The sequence below is a fragment of the Zea mays genome, chromosome 1 (genome assembly GCF_902167145.1).
Source record: "Zea mays cultivar B73 chromosome 1, Zm-B73-REFERENCE-NAM-5.0, whole genome shotgun sequence".
NCBI classification, from domain to species: domain Eukaryota; kingdom Viridiplantae; phylum Streptophyta; class Magnoliopsida; order Poales; family Poaceae; genus Zea; species Zea mays.
The window spans coordinates 30,656,303-30,682,142 of NC_050096.1; the positions used below are offsets into that span (position 1 = coordinate 30,656,303).

The window sequence follows — 25,840 nt, forward strand, 5'->3', positions numbered from 1 at the left end:
TGGTCAGGTTTAATGAATACTAAGGATCAATTTCTCAGATGGGGGCGCTTCGAAGCGAGGAATGGTCAAACTATCAGATTTTGGAAGGATAAATGGCTAACCAGTCGGTCTCTTTGTGAGCAATTTCCGAATCTATTTAATATAGTGCGGAATAAATCAGTATTAGTGGTAGACGTTTTTTCAGCTACGAATCTTAATTTATCTTTTTGCCGAATAATTAGGGGGATTAAATTGATGGAATGGCACAACATGTTAAACTTGCTATCTAATGTTACTTTGAATCTGTCTAGCGACAAATTTGTTTGGGATGGTCATAAGGATGGAATTTTCTCAGTCCAATCTATGTACCATTGTTTGATGAATAATCCCAACGATGAACGGAATAAAAAGCTCTGGAAACTTAAGCTCCCCTTGAAAATAAAAGTTTTTTTTGTGGAATTTATGTCGGGGAGCGATCCTTACTAAAGATAACCTAGCCAAAAGACGCTGGAAAGGCAGCTTGACTTGTAGCTTTTGCAACCGAAATGAGAGTATTCATCATATCTTTTTTGACTGCTATATGGCCAGTAACATATGGAGATTAATTTACTATGCCTTAAAGATAGACAGGCCCGTTAGCATTAATCACATTATTGGGTCTTGGGGAAGCAATATGAGTCCAGGATACAAAAAATTATTACTCTCTGGAATCTCAGCTTTATTTTGGTCTATTTGGCTTAGTCGAAATGAAGTTGCTTTTAATCATAAACCAATACCATCAATTCTGCAGGTCATTTTCAGAGGTACTTAATGGTTCAGATTCTGGAGACTTCTACAGAAGGAGGAATCACATCAACAAATCCTCGATGTCTGTCAAGCGTTGGAAGTGGTGGCGATGGAAGTCTTTGCAAATCATGGATGGCGCTCAAATGCAAGAATTGAGGATGGCTAGAGTTACCTACATTCTCGTGATTTTGCTTCTTTAAGTTAGTTTCATTTTCTATGCAACGTTTTTCGGATGTAATAATTGTCTTGTGTTGGCTGTACGCATTACCATGCTAAAGCCGGAACTCATGTTTCCATTATAAAAAAAATCCATTTTCCTTACGTGCAGCAGGTAACTATACAGATGTTCAGACAAAATCAATGTATGTGGTGATTCAGGATAAGACAATGTGGGCAACCAATCAATCCGAAACGGTTAGAATGGCAGGACTCCATCCCAATTCGTGAGAACGGAGCGGCTCCGGATCCAATTTGTATCCACTCGCAGTCGCAGGACGGCAAATCAGATGTGCACTGACATAACTTGAGAGTAGCAATCGGCGAGCCTTGCAACAGGATGGACGCACGCATCCCTGGCTGGACCCTGGTCAACAATATACAACTCCTGCGAACTGCTGGTGCTGTAGACTGTGGTGGTCCGTCCGTGGCAGCAGGGTCGTGGGCCGTGATGGTCATTTCAGTATTTCACGCAACGCAAGGGAACTTGGACCCTTTTCTCCATGCGGATCGCTGCTCCTCTGCACGCGGCAGCCGCGCGCGTGCAGGTGTAGAGGAGGCAGGCAGGCGCTGCACTGGAGCGTGGTGCATGGTGTACAGTTGTTTGTTCTGATCGGCTTTGGCTCGGTCTGAGCATGATGGAAACGCGTTTCCAATGATAAGGTGTTGGAAGTCAACAGCACAACCAGAGAGTTCCATGCTAAACGAGTTAGTTCTCTTTCCTCGGTCACTCGCCCCCATGACGCGTGCATCCATCCTCTCTGGTGGTGCTGTAGCTGTAGCACGAGCATGAGCACGAGGCCGCCTAACCAACCATTACTGCTCCACGACCTGACGGGTTGATCCCATCCGCAGATCTAGCTGACGGACAGGCCCGGATGGAACCTAACGAGATGACCGACCGACCGATGGATGCATGGAGGAGAAGCTGACACAGGCCGCGGTGCGGGCAAAGCAAGTTGCGCGCGAGGTGGCCGCGGAGCACTAGTTAACAAAGTTGCCGCTATGCGTCGGTCGCATGGCTCCCCATATCCGCGTCGCTCTCTCCGGGTCCGGGCCGGGCGCGTCGCCGTCACGCGCGCACGCACTCGGTGACGCACGCACGTGAGCTAGGTGAGACCGGACCGGACCGGACACGCCGGCGCGTCGCGCGCATTTCTTTTTCCCTCCCTGTCCCTGCCCAACCGTGCGCGCGAGCACGCGCCGAGCCAGATCCTCCCTCCCGCGCCGCGCGGGAGGGGGGTCCAGTCCAGGCCAGCAGGACGAGTGCGCGGCGTGCCAGCGAATGAACAGGCGCGGCGACCCCGACGTGTGCGCCGGCGAAAGCGACGCGGCAGCAGCCCCTCCCTCCGTCTCCACGGAGGGGGTCAGGGAGGGAGGGCGCTTGGCCACGCCACGCCACGCCGGCCGTACGGCTCGGGGCTCACGACGTCCCTGTCCCGGGCCAGATCGGGGGGGTATCAAATCGAGGAGGCTGCAGATCTTGCGGAGGCATGGCAGCGCCTTTAGCCCCGTATGAGCCAGCCGAGAGCTACGTACCGGACCTGCGAATCATTGGGCTCTCTGGGGGGCCCTCTCGTGGTGTCCAAGTCCAAGCTCCGTCCACAATTAAGGCCGGGCGCTGTGCATAGCTGTAGCATACGGTGGAGATCACCCAACGACGGCGGACGGGTCGGATTGGCTGCAACTTAACTGGTAAGTACGTACAGTGGCACAGTGGACGCGTACGTGATTGAGCGATCGCGCGCGCTGGGCCGGGGGCCTGGGCCTCTGTGTCCACTGGTACGTTGGGAGCTTGGGGAGGAGCGGTCTCTTCGATCTCGTCGAACCTCTCTCGATCCACCTACAGGCAGGGACTGTGCCGGTCCTCGCGCCAGTTTTGTTCCTTGCATTGGCACACTGTCCACTGTTCCATCGGAGGGGCGATCGTGAACCTCCACTAATCATGGTACTTGCACAGAAATTTTGCGGACAAAATGCCAGAAATCTGCCGACATGGACTCAGGCTCGATCGGACGACCTCGGACCCAAATTCTGTACCTTTTAATTCTTCTCCAGCAAGCTAAGGTTTAAGAGTAACGATAACGTAGAGAAAACACAGTGCTAATAATACTTGGTTTTCCTTAAATTGTAGACCGCAAGGTCCATGCTGATTGCTCACTAGCTAGTTCTGTTCCAAGGCTCCAAACAGCTGGTGGAACTTTGTTGTCGCTCTTTTTTTTTGTTCTTGCTTCGGTTATCTAGTCTCGAGTCTCCACGACGGGCTTTAATTTCCTCGCCTGCACTGTTCGCCTTTGCTTCTCCGCGTCTCCCTCCCTAGATACATGCATGCATATTCTATACTCCGTGCAGCATGCATGATTACACAGTGCCTGTACTATTGCACTAAAAATTGCGCATGGACATCGAGAAAAAAGCTCGCACAGTGCCATGCGTAGGGAGGACGATGGCCGACGAACGGAAAGCCTTTGAGTGGAAAAGGGAGGCATGCATGCATATGGATGGCACACATCTTTATTCGCATCATTTCCTATGACCGGACCCCATGCACGGTCGTACGTCCTTGGCCCTTGCGACGATGCTTACCTCCCACCCTACATACATACGATCGTATAGGCTGCACAATTCAGAGAGAGAGAGAGAGAGAGAGAGAGAGAGAGAGAGAGAGAGAGAGAGAGAGAGAGAGAGAGAGAGAGAAGCGACGACTAGTTTATTAGGCCTGAGAGAGTACGTGTGCATAAACTGTGTTTTCCCTGTCCGAGGCGAAAGCCACTTGCTGTTCACCCCTGGCCCTGCTTTCTGCGAGCAATCAAACAGTACTTTGTTAATGTTTGATTTGACGTTGATCTGATCTGATCTCGCTGGACTAGACGACATGTCGGCAACCGTGTGGTGTGGCTGGAGACTATATATAAATAAACAGGCTAAAAAGGTGGGAGAGAATAGAACAGCAGCAGAGCCCGGGAAAGATGTCTTACTGATGTCTCTCGCGGCACCATGAACGTGCATGGACACGAAAGATCGATGTTGCCGGGCGACCAAGGAAAAAAGGAGGCTAGCTACCCCTTTTTCTCCTTACCTAAAGACGCAACTACTATACATGCGCGAGTGCACGAAGATGTGTCGACTGCTCGACAGACAAATGGCGACTGCGATCAACGGGCAACTCGATGGCGCTCGCATTCGGCTGGTTAGTTTATTCGCGCAGGGCCGGGGATGTGACCAGCAGCAGGTTAGAGTAGAGTAGACGACGGAAAAGTTTTTTTTTTTGCCGGTCGGTCGAAAAACGCTCGCCCGACCGAGAGTGCGAGTGCGAGCTGAAGTGCGCGCGCGCGCCATCATTAATTCGCTGCGGTCACCTGTCATTTGGTGGCGAGCAGCCGAGCATCGGGCACTCGTGCGGCACGATTAGATGACCACCCTTACTTTTCGCTAACCCCGCCGCAAGATACCGTATGGCTCGTGCGCTCGTGCAACATCGCAGAAACGGGACGTGGCGTTGCTAGGAGCCAGGCCTTTTTTTTTTCTTCCTCTTCTTCTTCGGCGTGGAGAAAAGATGAGGAGAGGGGTTCGCACCGCAGGCAAGGCAAGGCACGGCACGGCACGGCACGGCAGGCTGTGCGGCCCACGCCACGCTGCATTGGGCAGAGCGAGTAGTGGACGCCGGGACGGGAGGAGAGGTCCAAAGCGCAGCCTTATTAGTGGCAGAAAAGCGTGGCGAATGGGCCGCTGCTTAAACTGGAGCCCGGCCGGTGGTGGGTGCGTACACAATGAGTACGCTCACACTCCCATATGATGCGGCATGCATGCCTGGGCGGACCAGGGGCGGCAGTGCGGTAGTGCACGACGGGGGCTGCTGCCTGCAGGTCAAATACGCAACCACGGAATGTATGTGTGCACGCACGTGCGGGAATCGAACGGAGACCAGATATTTCGCGCTTGTCTCTCTCCGCTGAGTCTGAGATCTCTGGCAAGAGCTGCACGAAGGACGAACGGCTGTGCTGTGCAGGCCTCCCTCGGTGGATGACAAAACCTCCCACTTGTGGTAAGAAACGTCGCTGCCTCACTTGGGAAAAGGGGGAGGAGGCCTCTCTCTCCGCAGTCCGCACCCCCAGTCTACAGCGTCTGTGGTCAAAAGGCTGCGCACGAGCAGGAGCGGCGCAAATCGACGTCCACCATAGATTCGTGGTGATGAATGATGATGGCCATGACCCTCCCAGTTTGGTGGGACTGGGGCGAGAGCGAGACCAGCCGAACACATCGGTGCGGTGCAGAAGGTCGTCTGATGGATGCGGCGTCGCGACTCGCGAGCAAACGAATTCGAGCCCGGGTTTGCGGTGCTTGGGCTGCCGTTCCGCGGGCGCGCCTGGACCAGTGGACCGTGGCGCGGGATTGACCCCGACTCGCCCCGCGCGGCCCACACACTTCGCCCGTTTGGCTGGTGGCCGGGCCGCCGCCGGCAGCGAGGGAGGGCGACTGCCAGGTCCCAGGTGAACCGTCGGTCGATGAGCCAGCGGGAACAGAGGAACCGCCTCGTAAGACGCCGTGGATCGTCAGCCAGTCATCCTAATGCTTACACTTTACAAGACAGCGGTGCTAGTACAGTTTACGCTGCGTCATATCACTCTGCCCGCGTCCCGGACTGGGACTAGCACAGTTTACAAGACAGTGGTGCTGTCTCAACTGAACTGAACTGTTCTTTGGCCTCAGCCGATAGGTAATGCAAAGTTTTATCCTCCTGCTCCTGGGGCAACCTTTGTTACAGGAGCGACCGGCAAACAAGTTAGACCGCAGAAACGATGTCGGCAAGCGATTGAGGCCGCCTAGAGCTAGAGTGAATGTTAGGCCGACATCGCATAAATCAAGCCAAAAGAACGCCATCCCCATTTTTGCATCGTCGCCGCCGATGATTTTCCAGGCATTTTGCCCAAGTTTTGGGACTATGCGTCCATGCTTGCAGCCCTGCAAAACAGAACCTACAGCGGTCTGCATTCGGTCGGCATCGCTTTTCGCATAGTGTAGCCTACAACTGGCAAACAGACTCGCCACCGAGCAAGGAGTAATTCCAACTGACGCCACCACATGCATTACCTCTCAACATGATTGCGGACGCCACCAAATAAATGCACTGGACAAACAAGCTACTAAGTAGTACGAGATTCGTCCAAGATTTGCCGTCAGAAACTCCAGCAACATGCATCAACTTTCAACGGACGAAGTTTGATGCAAACACAGGGGCGGGGGGCAAAACAACGCAAAGTGTTCGGCACGTATGTGTGTGTGTACACATGTGGAGGACAGAAGCACAACAGGTGATGCATACAACATTTTCCAAAGCGTAGGCTGGGGCCGTAAAGTTGAGTTCGTCTGCCGAGGATTTCCCTATCTTCTGTAGCTGGCCAACTCCACTAGAATGTTACAGGGTGTATCAAAAAAAATGTATTCACATGGACAGTGGCAACAACAGTCTCCTTTCTCTTTTCCTCTTCAGCCTTCTATGCCTAGAGATTTTGAGACTCACTGGAAGGAGGATCCCGAAGGTTACAAACATGGCTGAAAGTCTGAACCATTTCAAGTAAAGGGCGGCATAGCAGGACACCATGAGAAAACAAAACAGGACCGCATAGATGACAGCAACCTTGAGATCTCTCCTGTGAAAAAAAGAAAAAAGGAAGAACTTAAGTAACACTGATTAAAAGCTGACCAAATGCAAGAGCAATTACACTGCCCCCCACAGCACAGGCACAAACAGGATTAAAACAACCAACATAAATAGCTTTTACACTAGCCAAAACATCAGTTAGGACTTACAAATTTGCAAATACTTTAGGTCATTTGTAAAGCTTAAATCAAAAGTACACCCAGTGTGCCAAAGGCTCCTACTGTCCTACATGAGTGGGAATTGGACAAGAGAGAAACCAAGGCAAGCCTTCACTCTGTGGATGCGCTGGTGACTCGGTCCTAGACCTGTCCTTAAGAAGATTAAATCAAGGATTTATGGGAAATACTAAATCTAACTGATGTTAAGTACACTCTATCATTAACCATCATTTTTCTATTATATTTGTACATTAAGGGACTGCTGATCCTAATGGATGTTTAAAAGATGCCACAATTATAAAATGCAATGGAGTTAGAGAAAACCCGAAAATTAAACATATTCTTCGCTGCGGTATAAATATAGTCACTTAGCACTACATCAGGAAGCAGATCTATTATTTTACATCTAAAAAGTGCCAGTTCAGACATTGTTTCAGAACCTACCAAATGCAATAAGGTTCAGGACAGGGAAGCTGATGATACATGTATTCAATTCATCATCAATAAAACAGCCTAATTCTGCTGGCTACAAGGATCAGTGCAGTAATGACTTATGACTCATGGGCATCAATGCAGTAGTGACCAGACTCATCTACGAAAAATGCTAGCGTGCTGCAAAATTGGTAGAAAGGGATACTTGAGACATTTCTCCAACTAACAGGCTTAGCATGTATGATGTATTGTAGCCAGAAAGCAAATTTTGTCGTGGGACATCGAACATAGTATTGGCCAGTCAAACCACTAATGCTAAAATACCACTATGAAATCGCGGTGATCGTCGTAAGACACCACAATGATTATTTATCAATTTCTCATATCTAAGGAGCAAAAAGGTAGGGAAAATGCCCTTTTTTGCTCTTGTCTTCATCATATTTGTTTTGCAGTTCTAACGCCATCATGGATGGCGTCAACAGCCTTTGCTCCATTTCATTCACTGCCTTGAGCCACATCATGTTCATCAAACTTCCTTGGGTTGGGATGAGCTGCAGATGTAGTTCATGTTGGCCAAGGCACAGCTCACGGCAGCGTACATGAACCAAACTCGACCACTGTAGTGGCTCCTTGGGGCTCACGTTCATGATGCAGCCAGCCACTAGGCAGTACAGCACCCACGCAAAGCCATTGCGCATCATGGCCACCATGGCGTCCTGGTCTCAACTGGCTACAGCGGCCAGGGAGAACACCTAGATTAAGTCCACGGAGACCTGTACCACTGTAGGCTGATTTGAAATACAAAAACAAAAGCAAGTGGGTTGGTAACTTTGAAGGAGATTAGTGGAGCTCACAACACCACTTCTTTCCCAGATTCCAAATAATTTCTGAACTTCCAGTTGCAGCTCATAAATGTGACGCTCCTACTCAAGCTATTTGCTAATGTTTGGACCTGGGGCAAGATCAACTCAGCTTGATGCTTGTTTAATCACAAGAATTTGTTGCAGTTGACAGATTAGTCACACAAGCAGCAGCTCACCCACACACCAAGTGGTGGAGAGACTACAGGTCTACAGCGTGAGAGGAGTAACATAAAGGAGATGAAGACAAGGCAAAAAGGACATTTTTCCTACTTTTTCACTCCATAGACCTGAGAAAATAACAAAAATAACCGTTGCAGTGTCCTACGACAAATAAACATGATTTCATAATGGAACCTAGCAAATTTCGGTAATAGCAGTGTGAACTGACCAATACAGTATCATGTTTGTTTAACATCCCATAGCGAAATTTCCCTAGCATGTAACTGAAGACTCATCTGTGACGAATGCAACAACACTGCATAGAGAGAGAATAAAGATGCTTCACTCACTAAATACAGAGGTTCCCACACATAGACAAATAAGTTTCACACCAGTGTTGCCATTTTAACATTATTCACTGGCTTCCCTATTGCCTGCACGTAACCAGCAGAAATTTGGTATATCTCTGTCATAATGAGCATAATTCACAGAGTATACAAACTGATACGCAGTCAAACAATATATTCTACATCTGAAAACCACACAATGACATCATGCAAAAGACGAGAAACAGGAGGGGATAATTCCTCGTGTCAATGTCAATTTTCCAGTATCCAGATTAATGTGCAAATAATGTAGAAATTATTTATGACATAGTAAATAATAATAGTTTACTTTCATTGAGTGATTAACATTGGAAGGTTAGTAGTTATTCCCATTCATGCATGCATATGAAGCATCGATGATCTTAGAATTTACTAGCAGTCTAGCACCGAGAACATCAACAGATGCAAATGCAAGAAAATGTGTTAAATGCAGATCATATGGTATTACTCAGGTTGGCATGAATGGGCTTTTACTGCAAGGGTTCTTGTGTTTTCACTCCTGTTTTGAAATCTAGTTGTGAGTTTGCTCTAGTTTATTTAACTTTGTGATTTTGCTCCTGTTTTTTTTAATGTAGACAGAGTTTACCCTGTTCCATTTATATGAGTTGTGTCAGTGTAGTAAAAAAAGACTAGTTGTCCCATGTGAATCTGCCCATAGGTTTTTTAGTACTTGTCATGTACGGCCGCCCCTACGTCAGGCAACGGCGTACCCGTGACATACGGCGTGCGCGTGAGCGCGCTGAACACGCCCAAGAGGCAACAGCCGCAGGTTCCAATGGATAAGATCGGGAAATTGATAAGTTAGTGGAAGGTTTGCTGCATGCCTAGAATTAAGAAGCAAGCAGCCCATGTTAGTTGAAAGGTTAGTTTACATGCCTAGGAATAAGGAGCGGTCAGCTCCATGCGTGTGCCTAGAATTAAGGAGCGATTAGCTCCATGCATGTGTGGCCGAAAGGCTTTATAAACCTGTAACCGGACCTGAAAGGGGTAAGCAGGAATTATATTCCAAATCTCTCCCTCTCTGTTAAGCCTACGGTTGAGGGGAATAACCTCACCGGAGAAGACGGCCGACGGCTACGAACTGCGTAGCCGCGGTCCGGCCACCCAGGGGCTCGACGCCCTTGACAACCTGGTATCGCGATCCCGGCGATCCTCTCCCACTCGCTCCAATCCTTCATCCACAGCCGCTGCAACCCACACCAGCTCTCCACCTTCACCCCAATCTTCCACCGACTCGGCCCTGCAACCAGCCACCATGGCCGAGCCGTCCATGCAGGACGTGATGGAGATGCTTAGGGCCATCACCACCAAGATGTCCACCATGGAGGCTGACATGGCCGCCATGAAGGAGAAGTCGGCGTCGACGTCGGATTACGGCGCCGGGGGACGCGCAGAGGTGCCGCGCGATCTGGATCGCCCACCTAAATTCCAGAAGCTGGACTTCCCACGCTACGACGGCAAGTCCGATCCTATGCTCTTCCTCAACAAGTGTGAGTCGTATTTCCGCCAGCAGCGCACCATGGGGGAGGAGCGCGTGTGGATGGCCTCATACAACCTGGAGGACGTCGCGCAGCTGTGGTACATCCAACTCCAGGAGGACGAGGGCACGCGGACCTGGGGACGATTCAAGGACCTCCTCAACTTGCGGTTTGGGCCTCCCCTCCGATCGGCTCCGTTGTTCGAGCTCGCAGAATGCAGGCGCACAGGGACCGTGGAAGAGTATGCAAATCGTTTCCAGGCCCTTCTCCCTCGCGCCGGTCGTCTCGACGAGCACCAGCGCGTCCAGCTCTTCACCGGCGGCCTGCTGCCACCACTCAGTCATGTCGTTCGCATCCACAACCCGGAGTCGCTCGCGTCAGCCATGAGCCTGGCGCGCCAAGTGGAACTGATGGAGGCCGACCGGCTGGTGCAGCCTGCACCTCGGGCGCCCCCGCGCGGTCTGCTGGCCGCACCGGCGCCACGTCCAGCGCTTCCAGCGCCCCAGCAGCCGCTGGCGCTCCCTGCACCACCGAAGGCCACCCAGCAGGGCCGTGGCGAGGACAACCAACGACGCCTCACCCCCGACGAGATGGCAGAGCGGCGCTGCATGGGCCTCTGTTTTAACTGCAATGAAAAGTACACGTGTGGCCACAACCGGTTTTGCAGGCGTATTTTTTTCGTGGAGGGCGTGGAGATTGAAGACACTAACGACGCGCCTCCGGACGCTGACGGTGAGGCCCCCTGTTTCTCCCTGCAGGCCCTGGCCGGGGTGCCTGTGGCTGACACCATGCAGATCGCCGTCGCGCTTGGTGCCGCCTCGCTGGTCGCCCTCCTCGATTCCGGCAGCACCCACAACTTCATATCCGAGGCGGCGGCGCGGCGCACGGGTCTGCCCCTTCTCCAGCGGCCACGTCTCATCGCCATGGTCGCCAACGGCGAGCGCGTCACCTGCGCCGGGGTCCTCCGTGACGCCCCCCTCACCATCGACGGTACCCCGTTCCCGGCCGATCTCTTCGTCATGCCGCTCGCTGGGTACGATGTCGTCCTCGGCACACGGTGGCTGGGCGCGCTGGGTCCTATTGTGTGGGACCTGGGCAGCCGGCGCATGAAGTTCAACTTCCAGGGGCGCCCGATATGCTGGACCGGCGTCTCGGCTGCCAGTCCCACAGCAATCAGCGCCACGGTGGCGAGCGAGCAGTTCCTCGACGCACTCCTGGACTCCTTCAGCTCCGTCTTCGCCGAGCCGACCGGTCTGCCACCACAGCGCGCCCACGACCACCGCATCACCCTGACGCCGGGCGCGCAGCCTGTGGCAGTCCGGCCATACCGGTACCCGGCTGCCCACAAAGACGAGCTGGAACGCCAGTGCGCCGCCATGATGGAGCAAGGGATCGTACGCCGCAGCGACTCGCCCTTCTCGTCGCCAGTCCTCCTCGTCAAGAAGCCCGACGGGTCCTGGCGCTTTTGCGTTGATTACCGCGCCCTCAACGCGCTCACGGTGAAGGACGCTTTCCCCATTCCCGTGGTCGACGAGCTGCTGGACGAGCTCCATGGGGCACGGTACTTCTCCAAGCTGGACCTGCGTTCTGGGTACCACCAAGTGCGCATGCGTCCGGAAGATATTCACAAGACGGCGTTCCGCACTCACGATGGGCTGTACGAGTTCCTGGTGATGGCGTTCGGCCTCTGCAACGCGCCAGCAACGTTCCAGGCGCTCATGAACAACGTGCTCCGCCCGTTTCTCCGCCGGTTCGTCCTTGTCTTTTTTGACGATATTCTCATATACAGCAAGACATGGGCAGACCATCTTCGACACCTCCGCGCCGTGCTCGACGAGCTGCACCGCCACCACCTCTTCGTCAAGTGTACAAAGTGTGCGTTCGCTGCCCTGTCCGTCGCCTACCTGGGCCACGTAATCTCGGCGGCGGGTGTGGCCATGGACCCGGCCAAGGTGCAGGCCATCGTCGACTGGCCAGCTCCACGTTCGGTACGAGCGGTGCGTGGCTTCCTCGGGTTGGCGGGCTACTACCGCAAATTCGTGCACAACTATGGGCCGGTGGCAGCCCCGCTGACCGCGCTCCTCAAGAAGGATGGCTTCGCCTGGGATGACGGGGCGGCTGCGGCATTCGCGGCCCTCAAGGCTGCGGTCACCTCTGCTCCGGTGCTGGCCATGCCGGACTTCGCGAAGATATTCATCGTCGAGTGTGACGCATCGTCACATGGGTTCGGCGCCGTGCTGGTACAGGAGGGCCATCCAGTGGCATTCTTTAGCAGACCCATCGCCCCCCGGCATCGCGCTCTCGCGGCCTACGAGCGTGAGCTCATCGGCCTCGTCCAGGCGGTGCGACACTGGCGGCCGTATCTCTGGGGTCGGCAGTTCGTTGTCAAGACCGATCACTATAGCTTGAAATACTTGCTCGAGCAGCGCCTGGCCACGATCCCACAACATCATTGGGTCGGGAAGCTGTTGGGCTTTGACTTCTCTGTTGAGTACAGGTCGGGTGCGACTAACGTCGTGGTGGACGCGCTCTCTCGCCGAAACACCGAGGGTGAGCTGTTGGCTATCTCGGCGCCCCGTTTCGACTTCATCAGCCGCTTGCGCCACGCCCAGGCCATGGATCCCGCCTTGGTGGCTGTCCACGATGAGGTACGCGCCGGCACACGCGCTGCCCCGTGGGCCGTGACGGACGGCATGGTCACATTCGACGGGCGCCTCTACATCCCCGCCGCCTCCCCTCTACTGCCGGAGATCGTTACCGTTGTCCACGCAGACGGTCACGAGGGCGTTCACCGCACACTCCACCGGCTGCGCCGCGACTTTCACTTCCCCAACATGAGGCGCATGGTGCAGGATTTTGTGCGGGCGTGCGCAACTTGCCAGCAGTACAAGTCGGAGCACCTTCACCCCGCCGGCCTGCTGCACCCCCTTCCGATCCCCTCCGTCGTCTGGGCGGACATTGGCCTCGACTTCGTGGAGGCGCTGCCCCGCGTGCACGGCAAGACGGTGATCCTGTCCGTCGTCGATCGCTTCAGCAAGTATTGCCACTTCATCCCGCTGGCGCACCCGTACACCAGTCCGTGGCACAGGCATTCTTCACCGACATCGTCAGGCTGCACGGGGTACCGCAGTCCATTGTCTCCGACCGAGACCCGGTGTTCACGTCCTCTTTCTGGAGTGAGCTCATGAGGCTCATGGGAACAAAGCTACTCATGTCCTCGGCGTTCCACCCACAGTCCGACGGCCAGACGGAGGCGGCAAATCGCGTCATTGTGATGTACCTGCGCTGCTTCACGGGAGATCGCCCCCGGCAATGGCTGCGCTGGCTGCCATGGGCTGAGTACATCTACAACACCGCGTACCAGACTTCCCTCCGTGACACGCCATTCCGAGTGGTCTACGGCCGTGACCCACCCTCAATCCGTTCTTACGAACCGGGCGAGACGAGGGTCGAGGCGGTGGCTCAAGAGATGGAGGCAAGGGAGGCCTTCCTCGCGGACGTACGCTACCGCCTCCAGCAGGCGCAGTCCGCACAGAAGCACCACTACGACAAGTCGCACCGGCTGGTAACCTACCAGGTTGGCGACTGGGCTCTTCTACGGCTACGCCAGCGCGCAGCTGCCTCACTGCCGCGCACGGTAGCAGGGAAGCTCAAGCCCCGTTACGTCGGGCCGTACCGCGTCTCGGAGTTGATCAACGACGTGGCTGTACGCTTGGAGCTTCCCGCCGGCGCTCGTCTTCATGATGTGTTCCACATTGGCGTGCTAAAAAAGTTTGTGGGAGCGCCACCATCGTCGCCACCCGCCCTGCCTCCGACCATCGACGGTGCGGTGGTGCCGGAACCAGCCCGGGTGGTGCGGGCTCGCCTGGCACGAGGTGTCCGCCAGGTGCTTGTTCAGTGGCACGGCGAGCCGGCCGAGTCCGCGACTTGGGAGGACGTCGACGACTTCCGCACCCGGCATCCAGCGTTCCAGCTCGAGGACGAGCTGGTCTTCGAGGAGGGGAGAGATGTCATGTACGGCCGCCCCTACGTCAGGCAACGGTGTACCCGTGACATACGGCGTGCGCGTGAGCGCGCTGAACACGCCCAAGAGGCAACAGCCGCAGGTTCCAATGGATAAGATCGGGAAATTGATAAGTTAGTGGAAGGTTTGCTGCATGCCTAGAATTAAGGAGCAAGCAGCCCATGTTAGTTGAAAGGTTAGTTTACATGCCTAGGAATAAGGAGCGGTCAGCTCCATGTGTGTGCCTAGAATTAAGGAGCGATTAGCTCCATGCATGTGTGGCCGAAAGGCTTTATAAACCTGTAACCGGACCTGAAAGGGGTAAGCAGGAATTATATTCCAAATCTCTCCCTCTCTGTTAAGCCTACGGTTGAGGGGAATAACCTCACCGGAGAAGACGGCCGACGGCTACGAACTGCGTAGCCGCGGTCCGGCCACCCAGGGGCTCGACGCCCTTGACAGTACTCTATGATTTTAACCTCTATTTTTGCATGAAACATTTGGACAGCATTTTGAAAGAATTTTTACAGCAAATATTTCAAACCTTAGCAAACATTAACAAGTTGCACATGCTTAGTCAACAATCGACGAAACCTGGAAGGTTAGGATAAGGTCAGGGGTTAATATAGTCTTTTAAACATTTTAATATTTATTTTTGTTCAATTCATTTGTGCAGCCTTTTAGCTAACAGAGTCTAAACAGGGGCAAATGGTGGCTTCAGATTTAAAAAACAGGGTAAAATAACAAAGTTGAAAAAATGAGGGTAAAATCATAATTTGCCTTCGAAGTATGGGGCAAGAACACCAACCTCCTTCTACTTTAAGTTTAAAAGACATGCAGTACATTTTGCTGCCCTTGCTACCCTGTATGCTCAGAGTTCAGAAATGAAGGGCAGAACAAGGTAATAGAATAGAAAGATAATCCCTTAATCCCAAAATATTAGTCGTTTTAGCTCTTGGTTTTATGTCTATATTCAAATGGACGATGATAAATCTAGACACATATACAAAATACATGCATCAAGAATTGTATGAACCTACTAATTCCCTAAAACGACTACTATTTTGGGACCGAGGGAGTACATTAGTTCTCTGTATAATCAAGAACCTAAAAGATATGTTGTCAACTTGTTGTGCAGGGCCACCAGTAGGCCAGGACCGACGGAGGGAGAAGAAGGTGCCACCCAAGCTCTGGCAAGTGAGACCCAACAGTTATAGCCGGGGCTTAGATAACCCCACCTGATCCTGTATACCTTGGATTTTGTTTCTCTCTGTGACGCTAGTTTCTATATTATATTGTTGAAACATGTAAGGCCCACTGAAATGCACCCAGAACATGGATTTGTTACTTGGAAAGCCTTTTAGTCCCAAGCAAGTTGGGGTAGGTTTGATAAAAAAAACATAATCCAAAATTGATTACCCACTGCTCGCTCTATTCCAAAATGTTGGTCATTTTTTTAGTTTTGTCCTGAGTCAAACTTCTCTAAACTTCGACCATGTTTATAGAAAATGCACGAACATCTACAGGATCAAATTAGTTTCACTGGATCCATCATTCCACCATTAAATATGTTTTGATATTTCATTTATTTGTCTTTGTAGGTGTCACTGTATTTTCCTATAAAGTTGGTCAAAGTCAGAGAAGTTTGATTTAGGGGAAAAAACAGACGACCTACATTTTGGAACCGATGTTACAGAGAGAACTCAAGTGTGTGTGTGTGTGTGTGTGTGGGGGGGGGGGGGGGGGGGGGGGGGACGTTGCCCTAGCTTTGCTCATAAAGGGAATTTTATTACTAACAGAGGATTTTCCTTGATCTTTCATCACATGTCCATATGTCTTGTGCTGGGTTCCATTGCCTTTCTGTCAAGATGAAAAATGACGCTCCTTTAGTTCTGATCTTTTTCGTTCCCATTATTTGACAGTTGAAACAGCAATAAAAACCTTAGTCGTTTGTCTGGACGTGAAGTGAGGAACCCTCCTGCTTTCTATTCCAACCTAAAGGATGCTCACTAGGAGCTATGTGAGCATGATATGGGTATTTTTTCATTCAACCTAGGTGGCATCACGGTTGCTTATATCTAGCAAGATCATAGACTTACCATAACTTCTTATCCATGCATTGCCAATATTCACAGATTTCCTTGCATGGACAAGGAACGACACAACACACAACAGCAAGGTGTCAACCTGACAAATGATGTCACATTGAAGTTTTACCCCTTCCAATAAAATGGGGTACAGCCATGTCTTGAAATGATTCAAGTTTCCAACATGGCATCCTGTGCCATCTTAGATAACCCTCTGTTACATTTACTTAAAATGGATATGGATTATTAGTGCTAACCTATACAGGAATAAAAACATACTATATTATTATGGTTCTATGGATCATTGGATCTAAGTGAAGAAGCGGTTCAAGTTAAAAAAACTCGACCAGGGAGGGAAAGACCGCCCTCCCGGTATAATGCCTGGGGCCGGCACTGAAGGCGCACACAACCCACTGATGGCTAAGAGGAGACCGACACATGGTCCCGGCCGAGAAAATCCCCGAACCCTGGCCCCCATCACTAGCGGCCCATCACCGCCCACTCCACAACGGCCCAGCCGGAGGGTGGCGCGCAGGAGTAACCCGGGAGGGGCACAACGAGGGGATTTTTTAAACCAAGCCAGAAATTCGCCCCCAAGGGGGATCAAACCCAGGACCTGGAGGTGCTACCCCAAAGCGGTTCAAGTTAGACCTGAGGAAATTGAGTGTCCACCCTGTGATCAACTAGCCTTAGTGCAGCTTAAGCCAAGAGCTTTGGTCAGACATGCTAGTTGGCTGGCCTAACTAGCCTTAGTGTTGTACCTGTCTACTTGAATCAATGTCAGCTGGCTCAATTGGAATCTGACAAAGACAAGCCTGCAAAGAGTTCCCAAAAGGTGGTGGTGGTCTCTAATTTGTTCCTAATTTTTCTTAGGTTCAAGAATTCCATTTCTTCGGCAACTTAAGAAGCCATCAAACAACATGCATGATTTAACAGTATTTAACTTAGGGAGTGTTTGGTTTCTAGGGGCTAATTTTTAGTCCCTCTATTTTATTCCATTTTAGTCCCTAAATTGCCAAATAAAGAAACTAAGGGTGTGTTTGATTTGGCTTTGGCTTTTGCCCCATAAAAGCCAAACCAAAGGGCTGAATCCAGGAAGCAGCTTTTTGTAAAAGCCAACTTTTTCGCAGTGCAAAACTGAAAGCACCTCTGGACCTGCTTTTAGTGGCTTTCAGATAGAACTGTGAAAACATATATGTTATGGGTTGTTATGGGCCTTAAGTTATTAGCTTGGTCATTAGGGTTAGGTTAGCCGCAGCTACTGTTCACGCATGGTTACTGTAGCGCGTGAACAGTGTCGGACAGATAGGGTTTGTTATGTTGCTTTGCTATTAAGTTAGGGTTACCTCTCTATATAAGGAGGGGCAAGGTGTTAGTAGAGACAAGCAAGAAGAATAGATCTGGTTTACTCCTAGGGCCTCCTACAGGACTATCTTGCGAGTGCATCGCAGTTCACAACAAATTGGTACCAGAGCCACTATGTGCGCATCGCCACCATGGCCGACGCGCACGGCGATCTTGTGACCTACTCCGCCAAGATGGACCTCATCCTCGAGCAACTCGTTGCCATCAATGCCCATCTGGATTCCCACGACGCTCGTCTGACCAAGCTCGAGCAGGCGTGGGTCGGCCCCTCTGCTTCTACCGCGGGCGGCCTGGGCGCGGGCGGAGGCAGCCGGATCGAGGACGATGGGATTGATGGGTTGCAACCCGAGGCACCCAAGGAGAAGGTGGAGGCGGCGTTCGGCGTTGAGGTGATCGTGCCACTGCTGCAACCCGCCTCCGTGCCCGTGGAGGTCCATGTGTGGCCCGACTATGGCTGTGCGCGAATCTGCTCGCCCAATCTGCAGCAATTGGCCGCCATGGTGGCCCAACCCGTAGAGGCGCTGCCGTGAGATAACCCTCCACGCCACAGCTACCAATCCTCCGCGTCATGGCCATCAATCTTCTGCACCACGGACATCCATCCGTTGCGTCGTCGCAACTGTGGCCGACGTCAGCCACCTTGGCCACCGTAGCGGCATGGTCACCTGAGCTACAACACTGGAGGGTGCCACCGACCTTCGCCATGCGCAGGGAGCCCTCTGCACCACCACAGTCGTGTTCATCCTCAGTCGATCTAGCCGCCCACGCGTCCTCCTTCGGCAGATCCGGCCACTGATGTGGTTCAATTTTTTTTCTAGGTGAATAAAATACTAAGTCGAGATGTAAAAGACTTAGTATTTGAGTCATTAAGTGCTAGTTTAGTATGGGTCAAGTCTTCTTGACTACAGCTCACGGACGAGCTGTTTTTAAGGAGGGATGGAATGTTATGGGCTGTTATGGGCCTTGTCATTAGCTTGGTCATTAGGGTTAGGTTAGTCGCGGCCACTGTTCACGCACGGTTACTGTAGCACGTGAACAGTGTTATGTTGCTTTGCTATTAAGTTAGGGTTACCTCTCTATATAAGGAGGGGCAGGGTGTTAGTAGAGACAAGCAAGAAGAATAGATCTGGTTTACTCCTAGGGCTGAGTACTTGGACTTGCGAGTGCACCGCAGTTCACAACAATATATCGAAGAACTTTTAACGGTTTTTAGTGGTTTTCCACCAAACGGTTTTTAGCTTTTTAACAACTCACAGCCCACAACAGCTTTTTCCACAACTCGCAGTCCACAACAGCTTTTTCCACAGCTCACAGCCCACAGCAACTTTTTTCACAGCCACAGCCCAACCAAACAGACCCTAAATCTCTGATTTAGTTGCTATATTTGGTAATTTAGGGACTATAATAGAATAAAATGTAGGGACTAAAAAATAGTCCCTAGAAACCAAACACCCCCTTAGGATGTGTTTGTTTCCTTTCTAGATTATATAAGTTGGATTATGGTGGAAGGGTAGGAGGGTAAAATACCACTTTAGGACCACAAATAAGGTGAAATAAGCTAGTATTTGGTAGCTTATTTCAGCTTATTTATGATTCTAAGTGATATTATACCCTCTTACCCTTCCACCATAATCCAGTTTATATAATATAGGAGGGAAACAAACAGGGCCTTAGTCAGAGTTGCACTCAGAATAATTCATATGTTGATCCAAATGCCAATCAAGCACAGCAGCTATTGTATTGTTTTAACGAACAGTAACCCTGTCTTTTATCTTATACCCACATAGAATGCTCCAAGCTAGCAATCTAACATATCAAAGAGATTAGTAGTAGTAGTACTTAAGAGAGAAAAATCCATGTGAACACTTCTCAAGTCTCAACAATTCCAATCTTCAAAAGAAAGTTTTTAGTAACCCCAAATATAGTTTCCGGTAGTAACATTTTGCACGATATTAAGCCTGCAAGTGATCGTCTTCTGTTTCTCCAATTAAGCCATGAATTGATTACTTTTCTAATATTCTTAAGCGATAATTCTCTAACTACTCATGTCCATCTCGTGCATCCCTGTCTTTTCCTGCTTCCCCGAACCGGAACTAACAGAGCAGAAAAGATGTAATCAAGGCCCATGCGAACCTGCCAAGACCCACGAGATGATATCAAGTTATCAACACAATCTTTACAGCGCGAATCTAAATCGAATCCTAGTCCCTACGCATCAAGTCAACAGTGATTCAGTGAAGCGGACCAAATTGGAAATCAGATGTCAGCAGGTTGATGGGAGCCTGACCTGGAGGCGATGTGGGGGTTGGGCGAGAAGACGGCGAGCGCGGCGGAGTAGGACTGGGCCGACCGGATCTGGTGCTCCCGCAGCTGCTCCACCAGCTTCGCTCGCGTGATCATCTCTTCCTCCTCAGGCAACCACCCCTCCCGGTTCACCTGACGGCTGATTTCTAGGCCGCCCCCGGCGAAAAACTATCCTCGAATGCCGGAGAGGACGAGGAACGGACGACGAGAGAGCCAGCAGGCGAAGAAAGAGGGATTCGAGGCGAGGAAGACGAACTCGTATCCTCTCTCCTGCTGTTGAGCGCGTAGCACCGCTGGATAGGCAATCAACGGTGGTATGCACGTGGGGCGTGTAATCCCTAATGCTGCGTTTGGACATCCATATTGGAGACGATGGAATTTAAATAGGTTGAATATCAAATCATGTATGATATTGAAAGTTATTGAAATGAAATGTAATTTCAATTCTATTGTTTAAATGTTATTGAATTAGAGTTTAAATTGTACGGTGTAAATCGACACAATACCGAGGGATGAGTCTTTATATTGGGGGAGATAATTTCTAATTATAGTCTAATTCCAGAGAATTGGAGACCTCTAATTCTAAATTTCAATCCACGTGTAACCAAACAATAAAAATTAGGAAAACTGATTTTAATTTCTAAATTATGTTACTATAATTTTGCCTGGTAATTTATTTGATCGTAATTGTTTTAGTCTCTTTTATATCACTCAGATATAAAATTTTATGTTTTTATATCATCGTCATTGGTATAGAAAATATTAGGACATGCAATTTTTTACCCTTATATAACACCTACGATGGTAGATAAAAATTGCATCTGAGTAACATAAAAAGATTAAAACATTTGTGTTAAATAAGATATTGCGTAAAATTGCAGTGGCATGTTAAGGATTTTCTCAACTCTGTAATAGCACTTACGTGATGATGCATTAGCGGTGATTGACCAATAATTAAAGGAGGTTGATTTTTTTTTAAAGACAAATCAGCTTCTCTCTTGCGATTTTATTTCGTATGAAACGAACTGGTCATACTCCTATGATCTGATCGTAAATTGTTAGGGAAGTGAAATCCCTACACACCATGTTTCATCCAAGAAAACGCGCGACCACCGAATCTCGTTGAGGAACGATTAAATGGAAGATTTGTGTGTTTCTTGTGGGCGTTTGATTTCGAGCGTGGCTGCGTTAGTTTTTTTCTGTTTGGTGTGTCTGCATGTGACGGCAGGCACCAGCCTTTTCCATGTGTGTCCGAACTTTGAATAACACCCGGTCAAACAAGGCGGACTCTACCGATCTATCATTGAGGTCACGCAATTGGCGAAGGAAGTTTCCACTAAGGGCCCATTTTGTTTGTTTAGTGGACTAAAGTTTAGTTAGTGGACTAAAATTTAGTCTCTAATACATTAAATGACTTATAAGAGCACCAAAATATCTATTAGCATTATTTCGTCATTAATGTAATTGTAATAAAGAAAAGTCAAAAAAGTGAAATTAATATGATTTAGTCTATTTTAATCATCCTTTGAGGTACTAAAAACTAAAACAGTTTAACTTCAATTTTAGTCACATCGTTTGTTAATTTAGAGACTGATGAATGAAACTAAAATGGAGGGACTATATAGTCACTCAAATCAGCCTAAACTGCTACAGCTACGAAACGGGGCCTAAACTGATACAACTACGAACAGAAAATCTTGTAAGTCCTAAAGGTAATGAACTTTTTTTCTTTGCTTGAACCAGGGCCTGTAGGTGACGAACTGGCGACAGAACTGCCTTGCCACCTCCTTCAATCGTAGTGAAGTAAAACATACTTAAGAGTTAAGAGCATCTTCGAACGCTTCTTAGAAAATAACTCCTAGAAATCAGTTTTAAGGAGCATCTAAAAAATTAGTGAGAGTAGATTTTAACCCTTTCTCCAACAGATCCCTTAAAGTTGTACATTATTTCTGAGGAGCCCAAAACCTCCCTCATTTGTAGGAAGTTTTAAGAGCTATGAAAAATTGAAAGCACTTTAGGGAAACCGTTGGAGACAGGTTTTTGTGTTTTTCCCAAAAAACTTGATTTAGGGAAAACTTCTGATGAGCTCTTGGAGATGCTCTTATATGCCATGTGGTGTGTAGTATTAGTGTGTTTGAATGGTCTGCATGCACTAGCCGGTCAGATAAAGGCAACAATAGTGGATAGGGAGGTGTCACTACCGGAATCTGAGGCTTTGCCGAGTGTTGGATTCTTTGTCGAGTGTCTTTTGTCGGGCACTCGGCAAATAAGGCTTTGCCGAGTGCCGCACTCGGTAAAGTTAGGCTCTCGGCAAAGAGCTCCTTTACCGAGTGCTGGACACTCGACACAGGACCGCACTCGGCAAAGACAAGTTTGCCGAGTGTCAAACACTCGGCAAAAGGCCGTCAGCGGCTGTCCCAAAGCTGACGGCCGTCAGTCTTTGCCGAGAGCCAACGGTTGGCACTCGGCAAAGGCGGCTTTGCCGAGTGTCATCTCTAGACACTCGGCAAAGTGTATTTTTATTTTTTTTATTTTGTCTCCCAAACTTTTTGTGGTATGTTCCTACACTATGTAGACCTACATGTATCATTTGTGGACAATTATAACAGAGTTTCAATCGTTAGTAGATTTAGTTCGTTTATTTGAATTTTTTCGGAAAATTCAAATTTGAACTGCAGGTCACTCGAAACTTGGAAAACCGTGCATGAAAAAAATGATATTCATGTTACTTAGCATAAGTTACGACCGATTTCAGAAGCGTACCAGAAACTTCGAGCAACATGCTCACTAAACATGGTCGTGAACTTGGCATCCACATGTTTAAAAATTGTATAAAACACAAACAAAGTCAGAAAATCATGAAACTTGTCCACGTGTCATGATATCATATGTATAGGCTGTGATAAAAATTTTAGAATGTTTGGAGAAAGTTGTGAGACACTATGTGTAGAAACCTAAGAGATCCACATTGAAACTCTATGATTTCATGTGTAGTCCTCTTAGGTTCCTACACATAGTGTCTCACAACTTTCTCCAAACATTCTAAAATTTTTATCACAGCCTGTACATATGATATCATGCACGTGGACAAGTTTTATGATTTTCTGACTTTGTTTGTGTTTTATACAATTTTTAAACATGTGGATGGCAAGTTCACTGCCATGTTTAGTGAGCACGTTGCTCGAAGTTTCCGGTCCGCTCCTGGAATCGGTCGTAACTTGTGCTAAGTAGCATGAATATCATTTTTTCATGCACTGTTTTCCATGTTTCGAGTGACCTCCAGTTCAAATCTGAATTTTCGAAAAAAATCAAATAAACGAACTAAATCTACTAGCTATTGCAAACACTGTTATAATTGTCCCAAAATGATACATGTAGGTCTACATAGTTTAGGAACGTACCACAAAAAGTTTGGTGCCCAAAACAAAAAAAATACAAATGTACTTTGCCGAGTGTCAGCTGGTTGACACTCGGCAAAGTATGCTTTGCCGAGTGCCCCTAGGTGGCACTCGGCAAAGAAGTGTAAATTAATCTTTGTCGAGTGCCCCTGGGTGGCACTCGGCAAAGAAGGCGCCTTTGCCGAGTGTCGCCGATCTAGCACTCGGCAAAGCATATTTTAAAAATAAAAAAAAATCTTTGTCGAGTGCCGCATCGCGGGCACTCGGCAAAGAAGGTGAACTTAACCAAACCGACGGCTTCTCCTTCTTCTCTCTCTCACTCACGCTCACTCGCTCACGCCGCCGCCCGCGCTCGCCGCCGACCCCGCGCCCGCCCTCGCCGCCGGCCACGCGCGCGCCCCCGGCCCTGCCCCCGCGCGCCCGCGCTCGCCGCCGCCGTAACACGCCCGCCACCACGCGCCCGGCAAGCCGCCATCGGCCGCGCCCAAGCCGCCGCCCGCCCCACGCGCTCGGAACGCCGCCGTCGTTGCCCGCGCCCTCCACCGTCGGTATTATTGTCATATGTTATTTAATTTATTAAATTTATGTGTGTTTATTGTCATATTATGTGTTGTATTAAATTTATACTACATGTTTATTTAATTTATTGTGTGTATACTACGTGCTTATATTATATTTTTATAATGAATTATGTGTGATTATTGAATTTAGGGAGTTTATACTATGTGTATCAATTAGATATATTTGTGGATGTCAGTCATCGTGCTGCTAGTTTTATTTACAGGTTTTTGTAAACATCCCCGTAGAGGGGAGGTGCTGCCGGATTTTTGTTGATAGGCTTGAGTTATTTTTTGCATATGTCTTACATGTTATATTAAACTATAGTCGGTTATATATGTTATAGGATGGAGGACCGTGAGTGGATGTACACGGGCCGTAGAGGAAGGAACGATGTCACCACAGAATGGATTAGAAAGACCGATAATTTCGTGGAACGGGCATATGACAAAGCTGCTAAAGGAGCGAGTCTAGTCCCATGCCCGTGCAACAAATGTGACAGCCGGAAAAGAAAACCAAAGAAGGCCATGGTAGAACATATTTGGAAGAATGGATTTACGCCGGGCTATACTCGGTGGATATTTCATGGTGAAGCGCATCGTACGAGAGAGGAGGTGTTGAGACAACGTGTCGAGGATTATGACGCGGATGCGGGGGTAGCGGATATGTTGAACGACTATCAGGAGGCACAGTACACGGGAGGATGTATGGATGACGAGCCGGAGCCGACTGCAAAGGCGTTCTACGACATGTTCGACCTTAGCATATTTCGACGCCAACTCGGAAGCGCAAGTGGCTCGACCACCAAGACCCTGACACATGAAGAGTGGCGGCATATCATGCTATACGTATTGACCAACCTTGAAGAGGTGACGCCATACATGGAACAATTTCTTCATGAATTCTGGCGTCGATCAAGGGATCCCACTCCACAGGAATATGACGCTCTTCTTAGAAAGGGTGCGAGAAATGGGTTGCCCGATTTCATTTCCTGGTTCAAACGTAAGGTACGTGCTTAGTTTGTAAAAAAGATACGTCTTTGAACTCAATTTAGCGTCTTTTAACTTGCGAATACTAGCAGGGCCAAAGAGATCCGTCTATGAGTGCCGAGTTGAGACAAGTAGCCAACGGCTTTGCTTATAGGGTCAAGAAATATTCTGGGTATGACGTCAATGGATACCGTTTTCGCACAACACACTACGACAAAAGTCGGCCCAATCGGAAAACAACGTGTTCTGGAGTCTTTACGCCGGGCCTTGACAATGTCGATTATTTTGGACGAATCGAAGAAATATATGAGCTCAATTTTTATGGTTCCAAACCTCTTACTCCAGTGATATTAAAATGTCATTGGTTTGACCCTCAAGTGGCGAGACGAACACATTCTAATCTTGGGATAGTCGAAATCCGACAAGATTCCACTTTAGCAGGAGACGATGTCTATATCATGGCCCAACAGGCCACACAAGTGTATTATCTCCCATATGCGTGTCAAATGAAAGAACATCTTAAGGGTTGGGATGTTGTGTATAAGGTATCGCCGCACGGGAGGTTACCTGTTCCTAACGATGAAGATTACAACTTAGACCCGGACACATATGATGGAGAGTTCTTCCAAGAAGATGGGCTAGAAGGGCGATTTGAGATAGACTTAACTGAAGCTATCGGAATGGACGTAGATATTGAAATGGTTGTTGATGAGGAGGATGATGAGGTGCAAAATGATAATGACTTAGTAATCCTTGAAGGCAATGACGAGGTTGCGTCTTCCGATGGTATTGAGATTGAAATGCTTGATAGTGATGATGAGAGTTATGATCTGGCTAACCCCGACACATATGAAGATTATTTTTAATCGATGTAATGCTATATGACTTTTTATTTCGCACCTGTTTTTAAATACATATTTTTATATGTGCTTATTTGTTTACTCTTAATTGCAGGTTGTTGGACAAATATGGTGGGCGGTTTCCTGAGGAGGAGCAGGGGGAGGAGGAGTAGGACGG

At 49.3% G+C, this 25,840-nt stretch overlaps 1 protein-coding gene across 1 annotated transcript; it reads right to left on the minus strand.

Annotated features, from left to right (window-relative positions):
- Positions 1 to 6,294: 6,294 nt before the first annotated feature.
- On the minus strand, positions 6,295 to 20,073 carry LOC100278274 (uncharacterized). The gene is made up of 2 exons (NM_001151602.1): positions 19,862 to 20,073; positions 6,295 to 6,632 (listed from the first exon to the last, which is right to left on the minus strand). The coding sequence occupies exons 1-2, from the start codon at positions 19,972 to 19,974 to the stop codon at positions 6,425 to 6,427; spliced, it is 321 nt and encodes a 106-aa protein (NP_001145074.1). The 5' UTR covers positions 19,975 to 20,073; the 3' UTR covers positions 6,295 to 6,424.
- Between the last annotated feature and the right edge of the window lie 5,767 nt (positions 20,074 to 25,840).